Here is a 14,782-nt window from a genome sequence, read left to right as displayed (position 1 = left end):
AGGTTAAGAATTTACACAGGAGACCTGAGGAGTATGATCTGTGTGTTCGGGCGGTTGTGAGGGCCACGCCCTTTTAGCGTCACGGTCCCCGTCCCAGAGACACCACACCGAGTAAGAGCTCAATTCAGAATTATACACAAAACACTGGTCCTTTGAGGCCTCCGTGTTGTAGTTTTCTTTTCAAGGGGGAGGGGGAGGTCTAGGGAAAAAAACTGGTAATAAGTGAAGGGGAGAGGAGGGGGAGCCTTGCCTGGCTGTCCATTTTCTCTTTTTTTGTGCAAAGGAATGTCAGAGAGAGAGTCTAGGGTCTCTAGGGCTCGTCGCTGGGCGGCGTGGCCAAGCCCGCGGCCCCCTCGGTGTCCGAGGACTCGGGGGACTCCGGGGGGCCGGTGGGCTCCTCCTTGGGGCTGGCCTCCCCCTCGTCCCCCTCCCCCTCATCCCCCTTGCCCTTGCCCTTGCCCTTGCCCTTGCCCTCGCCCTGGGCCGAGCTGTTGCTCTGGCCGTCCTGGCCCTCCGAGTTCTCCAGCATCTCCTGGATGAGCGGCGGCATGCAGCCCGGGATCTCCATCTTCAGAGAGATGACTCGCTCGGCTCCTGCCAGGCGGGGCCGAGAGGAAAGACGCATCAAGAAACTGCTCGCTCACATTTTACACTGATATGGGCTTTTGAAGGCCGACATTTTGGATCTCATGACAAAGATTCAGTGTTTCAATTCAATAACAGATTCACAATACAAAAATGTGCCGATATTAAAACACTAGTTGTGGTCAGGGCGGAACCTGCTTCATATCAAGTGGTGGACCAAGCGGACTGGCTGATATCTGATGTAAATAAAATGACGATGTTCGGCACTGCAACTTTGGCGATGTAGTTGGATCCTAGACCCATCCTCACAGTGAGTACGGGTCAGGAAACCTCACCCCATTAAAATAGTTAGCTTATCTGTGTGAGATAACCTGTCTGTTGCTGGCAAAGCTTTAAAATACTTGGAAGAGGCATCCGGACCATCCATATTTCTATGACAGCTTAACCGCTAGCTGTCACTTTCTACAACCAGGTCGGCTCCACCCACAAAATACGTAATCGCTGTTTACAAACATAAAAAGGGTCTATTGGCCTAATCCTTCCCTAACACTAAGTGTCAGTCATATCTACATAAACTATACAGTGCATGTTCCATACCTATGTTATCTACATCTGTAAATTGAGTATATATTTGACCATTGGACCATGTTCGTATGTATGGCCTTCTGCAGACCTGTTAATATGAATACAGCATCCTGTATATGTGCTGTAAATGTTTTATCATTTGTTATACAGTATATTGCATATGTTTTGGTTTCTGAGTATATATTTTTATTTCATATCTATATATATTTCAGTCATTTTTCTTTGCGCTAACATGTTATGCTTCTGTTATTTGGCACACCATGCACATTTGTGGTAAATTCATATGCATCCTTTTCATGTGTGTATTTATGATTGATGATGTGTCTGTCACACCTTTAGCGCTGATGCTGCGCAGGTCAGTGATCTTCATGAGGGTCTTGGGGAACATGTGTGGTTTGCTGGGCCGACGCTTCCTCACGTAGATCTTCAGAGCCTCTAGCAGAGGCTCCTGCAGCTGGTCCACCTTCGAGGGCTCCTCAAGGTCCTGACGGTCTGACATACATACACACACACGCACATACACACATGCACGCGCGCAGACACACACACACACACACACACACACACACACACACACACACACAGTAAGTAAGGCTTGAGGCAGTGCGCCAATGCACAGCTCGGATTCAATGAACCGATTTCCACTGCAAATATTAATTGATTCTAACTGCTTCATTTTTAAAGCCATCAATGTCATACATGGTAGGCTGTTACCAAGTCATAATGTTGATGCTTGTGCTAAGTTTGGTATTGATAGGACATTCTGAGCATAATTGACAATATATTAGATACTCCCAACCAAGACCCACACTGAGGAACACCTCAGCGGGATGAGCAGCTGTGTCACTGTCTCTGTCTGACAGGTAGACTGTTGGTTCGATTCCTGATGGAGGAGACATATTACAGCACTGCCCTGTCTTTAACATCACCAGCGTAGCGCCTCCTACAGATCCACAGAAATGGACACTGTGGACAGACTGCAAAGAGATCCAGACATGTCATATACTGAGTCTAGAGCAGCAGTTTTTCAAAAAGTTATTTTTGGCGGCAGACACAACCACATAAAACTTACATCCGATGTCAGTAAAATTTCAGCTCTCTGTGGTTTTCTGTCTCATAACCCTCAGCGCATGTCTCTGCAGAGGTCAGGGGGGAGAACAGCCCCCCCCCTTAGCTCCAGGTGGTGGCAGCGGAGCGGGAATCGAACCCACAACCTCTGGCCCCGGTGTCTCTGTGTGTATTATTCCTTCACACCACCAGCTGCCCTTCACACTCACAGCTCTTCTCTCTTCTCTCTTTCCTCTGCCTGTCACCATTCAAAACTGACTGAGGCTCGAACCCACGACCACAAAAGTGACTGAGGTCTCGATATTGCCGGGCAGCAAGCCTACTCTCTGTGCCACCAAATCAGACTGATTGAATGAGGTTTTCTCAGGGCTTTAAATGACTCTTTCCTCTGGCTGTCGACATTCAAAACTGACTGAGGATCAAACCCACAACCTCAAAAGTCACTAAGGCTCAAACCCACAAGCTCCAAACTGCTAAACAGCAATGCAACTCTCTGAGCTAGTGGGTCATAGTGATAAGACTAGAAGATTAAAGTATAGTCTTTATGCATCTTAAAATATGTTTTGAAGGGACCTTTTAAGTTGAACAATATTTGAATTATCTTAATATGACGTGAGTTTCTATTCGCCTTGCACAGAAAACCTTTTGCTTTTATACTTTTATACATTTCAGAGCCTGTACTTTTTTCCTTTTACTTGAGTAATTAAGTTGAATCAGTACTTCTGCTTTACCAGTCTTTCTTTTACACAAATAACTGTACTTACAGTTAATAAGGGTTAGGGGCATATCAGTTCCCAAAGTACAAGGAGAGATGTTAGGGGCATATAAGTATGATAAGTATATATAAGTATTCTAAGTATTTATAACTTTTCTTGTTGATTTAATGATTGTTTTGCACCTGCTGCTCACGTTTGAGATACTTCTGGCTCGCCTGGAAAGAAGGTGGGAGCAGCCGAGTACAGTCAGCCAATCAGAGGCAGAGAGGGGCGGGTCATGCCTTCGCCATCATGGGGGGAAAAAATCGCTAACTGTATACAGAGAGAAATACAGCATCAGTGGCAGTGCCTTTGTGGTTCACTGTGTATGTCATCTGCCTTCAGAAGAGAGGTTGTGAGTTCTAACCTGGGATGTGCACAGACTGAACTTTCATCTATCCTTTTTGAGGCAGCAAAGTTATTTGTATTTGAATAAAAGTGGAAATAGGCGTAACAATCTTCTTTTAGTTTTTATTTCACTTCTAATTAGAGTCATAATAATAATAATAATAATAATAATAATAATAATAATAATAAATAAATAATATTTTTGACAGTGCAGATAATCATAGTTTTTTTTTAACACGTTAATTGCCAACAACGAGTTGAGTCGTCAAACACAATCCAGCTGTTCACTGCCACCGACGAGTTGAGTCGTCAAAAAAAAAATATTTTTTTTTTTGACGGTGCTACGTGGATCAATGCCCCCCGCGTCTCCTATGGAGATATTGGAAGTATTGAATGTGTATAATCTATTTTACCGACCAGCTAGGTGGCGACGGTCCTCTCCCGACAGATATAAAGTCAACCAAAAGCAGCCGCCTCCCGCGGCTGCTTCCTCCAAGGAAGGAAATCAAGGAAATGGCTTGGCGATTTTACAGTCAGAAACGAACGAGCCTCATTCTCATACTGTAGGCGGGGACGCTTTCGCGCTGCTGCGGTGGGGGGTTCCAGAAATGGACTGTGTGGCTACTGTCCATGGTGGGCAGCATAAAGCCTAGAGTCGCACGGGGCTTCATCGGGGCTCTCAAACCCAAGAGACGAGTGAGACCTACAGTACCCACACTCGCTGCCAGGGAGGCAGGCTGCTCAAACTCGCTGCCAGGCTCCCAGCAGCAGAGCACTCACTTGTGACAAACGCAGGCTGAAAGCCACTAGACACGCCCACGGAGGGAGGAGTTGAAGGAGAGGGCGTTCGGAACTATATTGTTTGGATGTCTGATCTCTCACTGATGCCAAAAATAAATGGTTAAAGTGACTGTTCTGCGTGTTTGATTGAATTTCACAAAACTGCGATTATCTCAGCTTCCTGTCTCACACGCTAAAACCATGCTGTACTCAACGGCTAATATCTACATAACTACTAACTCTACAAACTAACTCTTTTAGACAGAGAAAGCACACATTCTATTAGTACTTTTGTGAACTTTGTGTTGACAAACTCCAAGCAGAAAAGAATCCTCGGCTCTTGTAAAATGAGCCAGAATCCTCAAAAAAACGGCTTGGCAAAAGCTACCTACAGCAAAAAAAAACGGCTGGCAGTCAATGTGTTAATAACACTAAATAATAAATTAAGTTAAATTATATTTACACTGAAGTCAGGTGCTTTCATCACATTCTTTATGTTATCTTCCTTTAACTTGTGCTTTTTTGTCTTCCATCCAGTATTTATAAAATATATTTTCAGCCATTGTATACTTTTTTGGCAGATGTATGTTGCTTTACAGCTGAAATTGGGTAAGAGAGCTGAAATTGGGTGAGAGACATAGAGAGTGATAAGGAGAGAGAGAGAGGTTTTGCTGAATAGCCCACTGTAAAAAGTTAAACCAGACAAGTCGAACTTTTCATAGTGCAACGTGAAAAGTTCAACCAGCTACACCTGAACAATCACACCCAGGTGGTGATAATTAAGTGTCTTAAAGTGGTCATCCACAACAGCTGCGCTGGATTAGGTAATGGAATTGATGAGGGAGAGAAGTCTCCCCTCAGGAAACCTGGGTTACATCATAACCATCCGTTCATCTCTATGCAATCTAAATCCCATAGAGATAGGCACAGTGCTTATCTCTATACCGTCTATATCCCATAGAGATAAACACAGTTATTCTATAAGGTGTGGCCCACTGACTTAAAGATGGATGCAGTCTGATTATTTAAACAATCTTTGAGCAACAGTTGTACCAAAACTGTGTGGCTTTGTGTTTGTGTATTGTTGTGGAGGAATCTTACACATTGGACCTTGATGGTATGCAAACACGTGGAAAAATGGCCATGGATTCTGTTACCATTCGCCTACATGAAACAATGTAAGATAAATCAAGGTCCAAATGATTGCAGTAGCTTTGAATTTAGAAACTGAGAATCATGCAGTCTTATTGAGATTGTTTTAGACTAGAGTTCCAGCCCCGAGCGTGGCCTCACCCGCAGCTCAGCTGCTGCGTGGCCTCGCCTGCTCTATTGGCATGTGCAGCACACAATTTGCCCAACTTCACAACACCGATGACATCACAATTGCTCGAGTGACATGACTGAAGATGTCATGGACCTTATGACATCATCAGTGACATCATTACTGACCAAAATCATCACGAATCTCACAATGCGGGACAAAAAACATGTCCAAAATTCGCAAACAGCCAATCAGAACCAATCCTCCAATAGCAGACAGGCAGGTCTGTGGGTTTGTCTGTATGATCAGTGCAGTCAGTGCAGTGTATTCTGGTAGACCAGGGGTCAAAACCTGCTGTGCATGGGAACTGTCCTTTGCACATATTGAAGAACTTTTATTTTAAAACTTCAATATCTTCAATTAATTAGAAGTGTAATAAAAACAAAAAATTGGTTGTTGCTGTATGCCTATTGCCACTTTTATTTAAATACAAATCTTTTTGCTACCCAAAGGTATGTGGACATCTTGGACCTCACAAACCTTACCTCAGTAGGCAACTGACATACACAGTGTGCCACCAAGACACTGCCACTGCTGCTGTGTTTCTCCTCTGTTGTTGGACAATTTGAGCAATTAATCACCAGAAATGTCTGTAATATAATTGAGCTTCTAGTTAACTTAGTAAGCTGATCTAAGAGTCTAAGTCCATGTGTGTGATGTTCATGGTTCATACTCACAACTCTTCTCTGGGCACTTTTGTCTTTCCTCTGGCTGTCACCATTCAAAAATGACTTGAGGGTCTAACCCACGACCTCAAGGGTGACTGAGGCCTCAATGATGCAGGGCAGCAGGCCAACTCTCTGTGCCACCTGTGCTCTTAATGCATGTTTTCTCAGGGCTTTAAATTACTCTTTCCTCTGGCTGTCGACATTCAAAAAAGACAGAGGATCGAACCCACGACCTCAAACGTGACTGAGGTCTCAATAATACTAGGCAGCAAGCCAACTCTCTGTGCCACCAGGCCAGACTTCTGAAGGTAGGCTTTCTCAGGGCTTTAAAGGACTCTTTCCTCTGCTCTGGTTGTCGCCATTCAAAACTGACAGAGGCTCGAACCCACGACTTCAAAATTGACTCAGCTTTCATGCATTATGTGCACCTTTTTTGTGGGGGGGGAAACATACACAAATTATGAATCAAAGTATAGTCTTTATGCATCTTAAAATATTTTTTAAATTTAATAGTATTTGAATTATATGAGGTTCTATTCACCTTCCACAGAAAATACTTTTATACTTGAGTACATTTCAGAGCCTGTACTTTTTTACTTTTACTTGAGTAATTTAGTTGAATCAGTAATTTTACCAGAATCTTTTTTACACAATTAACTACTTAAGTAAAGAAAGTGTGTACTTTTCCCATCTCTGCTGTAATATATCTCCTCCATTGGGAATAGAACCAATAATCCACCAGGTCAGGTAGCAACACAGACACAGTGACTCATCCTGACGAGCTATGAACTGTTAAGAGTTCACCTTCTGAATTCTACACACTGTGTTCACACTGACAACAACACAGAGCATAAAGAGTGAGATAGGTTGGAATTGAACGAGTGAGCAGCTGTTTATCTGACTGAGCTAGACTCAGATACTGACTAGACTCCTACATCAGCTTATTTCTATCAGTGTTCAAACTACTCCTGATGATAAAAAAAAAGAGCATCACGGGTGGCGCCTGAGGCAGGGATTGAACAAACAACCTTCGAAGATCAGGAGATAAGATAAGGAGATAAGGAGTAGAAAGTACAGATATTTGTGTTAAATTGTAGCGAGTAAAAGTTAAAAGTTACTCAAAATAAATACTCTGTAAAGTACAGATACCTGAAAATCCTACTCAAGTACAGTAACAAAGTATTTGTACTTAGTTACTTCCCATCTCTGGGTTTAGGCATGAGGAGTGATGATTTGTTAGGTTAATATCAGGGTAAGAAAAAGTCCACAATGAAAAGAAACCTTTTGATTGACTTTATTCATGGATATAGAGACAATAAAAGATCCAAGGGATAACATGTAAAAGTGTAAACACTTATTTCCAACATGGTCCCTGATGTTTTATTGTGTTCTCTTGTGTTCTCAACCTCGATGATTTTTTAAATGTACTGTATGTATTCCTGCTGGGCAGTTGTATACGTATCTTTTTATCAATTATCAAATACATTCAACCAATCAACGAATCAATCAAAAGGCTTATTTCAATTGTGGACTACTTCTTATCCTGATATTAACCTAACCAATCATCACTCCTCATGCCTAAACCTAACCAATCATCACTCATCATGCCTAAACCTAACCAATCATCACTCCTCATGCCTAAACCTTTGCATGTGAAAGTTTCTGCCATTGCCTTGTGGTCACTTGTAGTATTATAGCTATATATTTACGATTAACTACTCTACTCATGGAACTGACAGACTAATCAGTAACTAATGATTAACTACTATATTCACGAGCTGACATTTAGTCATTAAGTAATGATTAACTACTCTACTCAGGAACTTAGATACTAATGATTAACTAATGACTATCTACTCATTAACTATGATTAACTAGTGATTGACTAATGATGAATTATTCATTAGCTACTCATTAACTATTAGTTAATGATTAGTTTACTAGTAACTACTACATTATTTGTGTATGTTATTGTAAAGTGTTACCAATTTTTCTAGCACACACACACACACACACACACACACACACACACACACACACACATATATATATATATATATATAGCGAAGGGTCTACCATGTCTATGTGCTGAAATAGACAAATTTAACTGATCAAGTTATTGAGCAAAATACAGTAAAATGTATAATGATAGGAATTCTAGCAGTAATAGGTTCCCTAGGAACCTAATAATTCCAGTGTTGGTTATATCTGATGCAGACAGGCTCTGGGCTAATATATGTATCACTGAAGTGGTGTGAATTCTAGTTTGATTAAGGAGAGTTTATTTCATTATTTCCACTCATTTGCTGTCGAGGAGAGATTACGGAGACCGGCATAATCGCATAATTATGGAAAAAATTAGATGTGAGGGTATCTGCCCTCTGAATATAGATTTATTCCATTATATAAGTCTACTCCCTACTATTTCAAGGCTCAGCAAGACGAGTCTAGAAAGACCTTCTCTTGTTAAAACTCCCATTCTTTAACATGCAGTACTACATCAGGCCATAAGGTGGCAGTGTGTGCATTGAAATCAACATCCTCCTGCTGCTGGACTTTTGAGCCCTCCCAGTCAAGTGTGAGATTACTGAGGCAATCAGAGGCGCCGTGAGCTTTCGATGGATTATGCAACAGCCTGCAATATTTGCTAAGGCTCTGGGGATATAATATATACTGTTTGAATTGAAACCCAGCACTGATGCACATGTGATACGCTGTCTAGAACCCTGACAATGAAAATGACGGGTAGGGAGAAAGTGGAAAATGACGAGACTTTGAAGTCAGGTACTTAGCTGGGCGAAGATTGAGTGTGTGTGTGTGTGTGTGTGTGTGTGTGTGTGTGTGTGTGTGTGTGTGTGTGTGTGTGTGTGTGTATGCGTGCGTGCGGCGTGCGCAATCTGTGTGTTAACGTCTGTGTAACCTGACATGGGGGAGTTACGCATGCCTCAGGTATCCTGGTGGAAAACAACCACAGAGCAGACTCATTTCCTATGGGAGGGGAGTTTCAAACATTCCACTCAGCTCACTGACATTGAGACATACATCATCTCTCTCTCTCTCTCTCTGTCTGTCTCTCTCTCTCTCTCTCACGCGCTCCTCTCCCATGCTTGGCCGTCAGGATAGTGCTGCCTCACTGAGAGCGACCTGTGGGTGACCTGCTTGCAGACTCCTGTGGAGGCTGACATGCTTTCATCCCAAATCGGGCTGCAGCTCGACTCAATATTTAACAGGAGGAATCAATAGCGGCTGGCCATGCTGAATGGAAAGAAGTTGACTGTGATTGGGTATCATGGATCGGATCGGATTGGTTTATCTGTCCCACTCCAAGTGGAATTAGTCCACGGCTACAGTACCAAGACCATTCATATTGTTTTGAATAAGAAATTCTAAATGTAATACATAATCTGAATGCAAAAAGCACATGATGATTAAAATTATCTGTCTTATTGAGTAAGGGACCGATATAGGTTATAAAAAAAAAAAATCTGTATCAGTATCAGATACTGATACCGATATTTTTTGGATGATTGAAGTTGCTGATAGACGATATTGTGTGCCAATATTTTGTGTTGATATTACATGAAAAGATTATGACGACTACTACTACTACTACTACTAACAACAACAACAACAACAAACATACTTAGTTTTTGCATGCATTTTTCGAAATCAGTTCTTCCAAGTTTTTTCCATAGAAAGACAGTGTAGTATTAATCTATTAAACTGCACCATATCCAGCATATCAGAGGTGGAACCCCCCTGATTGACTGATCTCCACTGTTTCATAAAAGGCCAATATCGGCCCCGTATATCAATCTAAGCCTACGCTGAATGTCCTCTACCTCCTTCCTGAGGCGTATTCCTCGTCTTGTCCCTTGTCCCCGTTGACCCCCTCCCCTCCCCCCCGTACGCCCAGCAGTCTGCCCAGGTTGCCCACCTCCGGAGATGAGACAGATGGCGCTGAGGAGGCCTGTCTCCGTGTCGTCCATCTCGATGGGCAGCAGCTGGTTGGCAAAGGTGAACACCAACTCTGTGAGCGGGCCGAAGCCGGCGTTGTGCATCTGCGTCCGGTTGAGGGTCAGGCCGTCTGAGAAGGTCATGGTGTCCTGGTCGGGGGTGTACCGCGTGCAGATACGCAGGATCTGACGGCGGGAGGAGCCAAGGGCAAAGACAGTCAGGGACTCAGTGGAGAGGAAACTTTTAAGTGACACACAAGTAGGGACAGATGGATAGGGGTTCTGAAGACCGATACTGCTATTGAATATCTTTAAAGACCCTGGAAACCGAAATCCACAAAAACCTTCTAACTATGTAATTTAGGGTCTTATGTGACTAATTGTAAGCCCCAAAAAGTTTGAGACATTTCCCCATTTACACTTTTTCTTGAGGCAGGACAATACAGATGAATAGGGTTTAACAAATAAATATCACCATGAAACCATGTTTAAAATGCAAATGAGACATTATCTAATTAGATATGCACTAATTTGCATACATTTACAGAACAGAAATCTGAACCTTGGATAAAGATTTTGAGATCTCTTTTATCACTCCATAAATCCGGAAAAAAAAACTGTTAACAGTCATTAAAAAACCATAAATAAATAAAAAACAAAATGTTATATGAATCAGACTATGAATGATATATGAACAAACCCCTCTGTAAAAACCTTCAGATTCTGGTGCCAACTAACTGGCCACAACAACTGCCTGCAGCAACTGCAGACTATTGTAGACAAAGACAGACTCTAATCAGGGGAATAGTCAACTTAAAGCTAGCCAGAATGAGAACATTTGTTTTACGGTCATAATAACTTTCACAATAAAAGCACCTGCAACATGACTATATGAAAACAGTTGGCTTTAGTCAAGTAAAACAACGTAGTAAAGGTTAGGCTCAAATAACAAAAACATTAAATGCGACTTCTGGTTGATGTATGTATGTAGACTTTGAACACGCCGTGACGTGACCTCCGGTGTGAAAGACAAGGGTTTTAACCCCCCCCCATACACCCTGACCATTACACCCTACATGGCGCCTGGATTATTTCAATGTCACACTACTTCCTGTGTAGCTCCTGACTCTTTGGCGTATCCACTGCATGCAGTTTGTGTTATTTGTACACAGATTTGCTGGTGCCAACAGTATGAATCAAGTCTAACAAGTTTGAAATCTCAGGAAGAGAAGCAGAGAGAACACAAGCCATACCAAAACAACCTTCCACACACTGAAAAAGTGTGTGTGTGTGTGTGTGTGTGTGTGTGTGTGTGTGTGTGTGTGTGTGTGTGTGTGTGTGTGTGTGTGTGTGTGTGTGTGTGTGTGTGTGTGTGTGTGTGTGTGTGTGTGTGTGTGTGTGTGTGTGTGTGTGTGTGTGTGTGTGTGTGTGTGTGCGTGTGCGTGTGCATGTGCATGCGTGAGCGTACGCCTAATAAAGTGCCTAGGCTGGTGGATGTGAAGCCTATAGTAGCCTTTGAAGCTATTTGAGTGGGCTGGCTCTGACAGTGAGTGGCAGGCGTGTCTGCAACATGAAACGGAATAAAACATGGCTACTGGTGGTGACTCGCACCGGCTGGCCAGGCCTGCGCACACACACACACACACACACACACACACACACACGCGCGCGCGCGGGCGCGCGCACGCACGCACGCACGCACACACACACTGTTTGATCTTGCCTCCGCCCCTCTGCACAGTATCTACGCCCTTCACCGTGGAGCGGTGCTGGTGAGCGGGTGTCGCTCGCTCGCTGAGCAGGAGTCAGAAAGTCATCAGGGCCGGCCTTCAACTCCTCACCTCGTGTCCCTGGGTGTTCAGCGTACAGCTTTGTCACATTTGACAATCACTACTTAGTCAACACAAGCAGATCCATCTCTGTCCACACGGCGGTGTCATTGAACATAACTGCCGCTAAACAGCAGCACACACACTGTTTGCCACCTAGGCCCCCTTTTCACCTGGCATCCATGATTTTGATATTCATTCATGAGTATCCTCGTCTCCCTCTCTTCCCAGATGGTATCTCCGTTTCACGCTGTACCAGCTCAGGGGAGAGTCTGGCTCCTCTCACTCTCACTTTGCTACAGCGGAAAACAGGCTCTGTTATCTTTACAACCGTCCACCCAAAGTACCAAGCAGGACTGCTTTATTGCACAATCCAAATCTTCGTCAAAACTTGCCATTTTCAGCGCTGATGTTGTTGTTTCACAGTGGCGTAGGCATTTGAGAGCGACACGCAGGGAGCGGAAAGAGGTTTCCCTTTGCTCCGAATGAAATGGTCAGAGCCAATGGCAGAGCTTACAGTACAGTACAGTACAGTACTGTATACCCGCAGCCTGCTTCCACTAGTGAGTCAGACTATGAGGCCATTTACACCTGGCACTAACATGCATTTTGGGTGAACAGATTGCAATCCGATTGCTCTCCAGCTCGAACGTCATCACGCGCGCGCCCCCTGAACGTGTGCATGCATGTTTGCATGCATGCACAGGGAAATAGAGTTTTTTTTTTTCTTTTTTTTTTTTTCCGATTTTTTATCCCATTTTATCCCCCATTAGTGCTCATTTGATTTCTCAATCCTGGTTGCTACTCCATCCTCTGCCGATCTGGGGAGAGCCGAGACTGGCTCCATGCTTCCTCCGAGACATGGGCAGTCAGCCAGCCGCTTCTTTTCACCTGACAGAGGAAGCTTCACCGGTAGGACATAGCACGTGGGAGGTTCACGCTATTCCAACCAGTTCCCCTCCCTCTGAACAGGCGCCCTTAACGATCAGAGGAGGAACCACACTAGCAACCAGGATATTGCATGTTTTTGTGAAGGGGGTTCCTTAAAATAGAGGTTAGAGATAGAAATAGAGGTTATTGTTAAGCTCAAATGCATGCACAGTGAACGTCCCCTTCACCTCGACAAAACGATGGCCGATCACCCAGCACTGCATCTATTTCTTTATAAAAGGACACGTTGCCCTGCCACTTTTCTTGTCCTTGGCCTGTCTGTAAGCCAGTTTCAGGTGTTTTCATTTTTCACTGATATTGTAGCCAGGTCCTGTTGTGGCCATTCTCTGCCAGTTTCTTAGCCACTACTTCATAAATGGGTCGGTTTCGATATGCACTGTCAAGTTTAGCTTGTATACTTTCGTCAGACCAAATTGAAAGCAGGCACTTGGTCTCCTCGTGACTCCATCCACGAGTGTCAATATCATCCATAGCGTTAGTTCTCCTTTCTTGCTGTTATGTTAGCGCGTAACGCTAGCTCTGGCTGTGTTGTTCTTTCTTTGTGCTAACTAGATAAACACTCGCGCGCGAGGACGTATTTCCGTAATTTGCAATGTAGTTTTAGCAATCCAGTAGGTGGCGGTAAGGCAACATTTAAGGATGCCAACCGCCATAAAACTGCAAAGAAGATGAAGATTATGTATTTCCGTATGACAGTTGCTGTATGCGTTTTGAGAGGACGCATTGCATTTACACTTGTGTTAAATGTTGTCATAACATTTAAACATAAATGTTTAAAAAACATAAACATAAAAAACATAAATTTAACATAACGCTGACCACCTCCGGAGGTGGTTTGGCTGATCAGATTGCAATCCTTCTTCAATGCGTTTTGGGGGTGTTTACACCTGTACTTTCAAGTGATAAAATACAATCTGATTGCAATCTGATCAACAAAAATGCATGTTAATGCCAGGTGTAAATGGCCTCTATGAGTATCCTGACAATCTGTCATTACTATCTCAGCTGCATGTTGCCTCTTTGATTTATATGTTTTCCTTGTTGGATCAAATTAAAATGTCCACATAAGACAATGGTCTTTTTGTATGGGACAGCAAAGTTTGTGTTCAGCATGATAATCTTCATAAATGAGGACCACTTTTATGACTTTTGAAGCATTTTCTGCAAATCACGTTAAAACAAATTACCCTTTGAAAATAATAAAAGTGGTCCTTTGTGAAGATTATCTTGCTGAACACAAACTTTGTTTTTTCATAACATTTTATTAACCACATTTTATTTCATTCATTTAACCAAAATTCCCATACAAAAATCTCATTGCCTTTTACACATAGGAGCCAGAAGTGCTAACGTCCAGGTCTTCCTGACTTATTCCTGTGGTACTCTATACTGATACTGATGCAAGATAAATACTAGTTTAGAAATGAATGAAGTCACACATGACTCAAGAAGACAAGCCTTGCCTCCTCACTTCCCACTTTCTCTTCCTTCCTTCCTTCCTTCCTCCCTCTCTCCTTGCATCTGTCCCTCTGAGCAACGACTCCTAATCCAATCACTGCCCCCACCTCCACCCCTCCAGAGAGAGAGAGATAGAGAGAGAGAGAGAGAGAGAGATGAGGAAGACAGAGAGAGAGAGAGTGAGAGGAAGAGAGAGAGAGAGAGGAAGAGAGAGAGCCGTTTGGCTCTTTCCATCTCATTACAGAGGCTACATTAGTACACTGCATCGCTTCACTTAACAACTCCTAAATAACAAACAAACACCCGAGCCACCGGCGGCCGGCTGACAGCGCAGACGTTTCCGCATCTGCACTCCATAAAGAACACGTGGCATCGTTAACAAACGCAGAGCAGCTGACTGTGGAATATTAAAAAAAAAAAAAACAGATGACCGTCCCAAAAAAGATTAGAGACTGAAAAATGTCCCAGTGTGTGTAAT

At 43.2% G+C, this 14,782-nt stretch overlaps 1 protein-coding gene across 1 annotated transcript in view; it reads right to left on the bottom strand.

Annotated features, from left to right (window-relative positions):
* Positions 1–196: 196 nt before the first annotated feature.
* LOC310785400 (retinoic acid receptor beta-like) overlaps positions 197–14,782 on the bottom strand; it is a gene marked incomplete at its 5' end in the record, with an annotated part of 73,613 nt that continues 59,027 nt past the window's right edge. The window contains 3 exons of the mRNA XM_083646455.1: positions 197–594; positions 1,504–1,662; positions 10,048–10,252. Of these exons, the coding sequence (XP_083502581.1) occupies positions 311–594; positions 1,504–1,662; positions 10,048–10,252 (648 nt within the window). The 3' untranslated portion in view covers positions 197–310. The remainder of the gene's footprint in view (positions 595–1,503; positions 1,663–10,047; positions 10,253–14,782) is intronic.

Source organism: Poromitra crassiceps, assembly GCF_964638095.1.
Source record: "Poromitra crassiceps genome assembly, chromosome: 11".
NCBI classification, from domain to species: Eukaryota; Metazoa; Chordata; class Actinopteri; order Beryciformes; family Melamphaidae; genus Poromitra; species Poromitra crassiceps.
The sequence above is the reverse complement of the archived record's forward strand: the minus strand, read 5'-3'. Positions and strand labels throughout refer to the sequence as shown.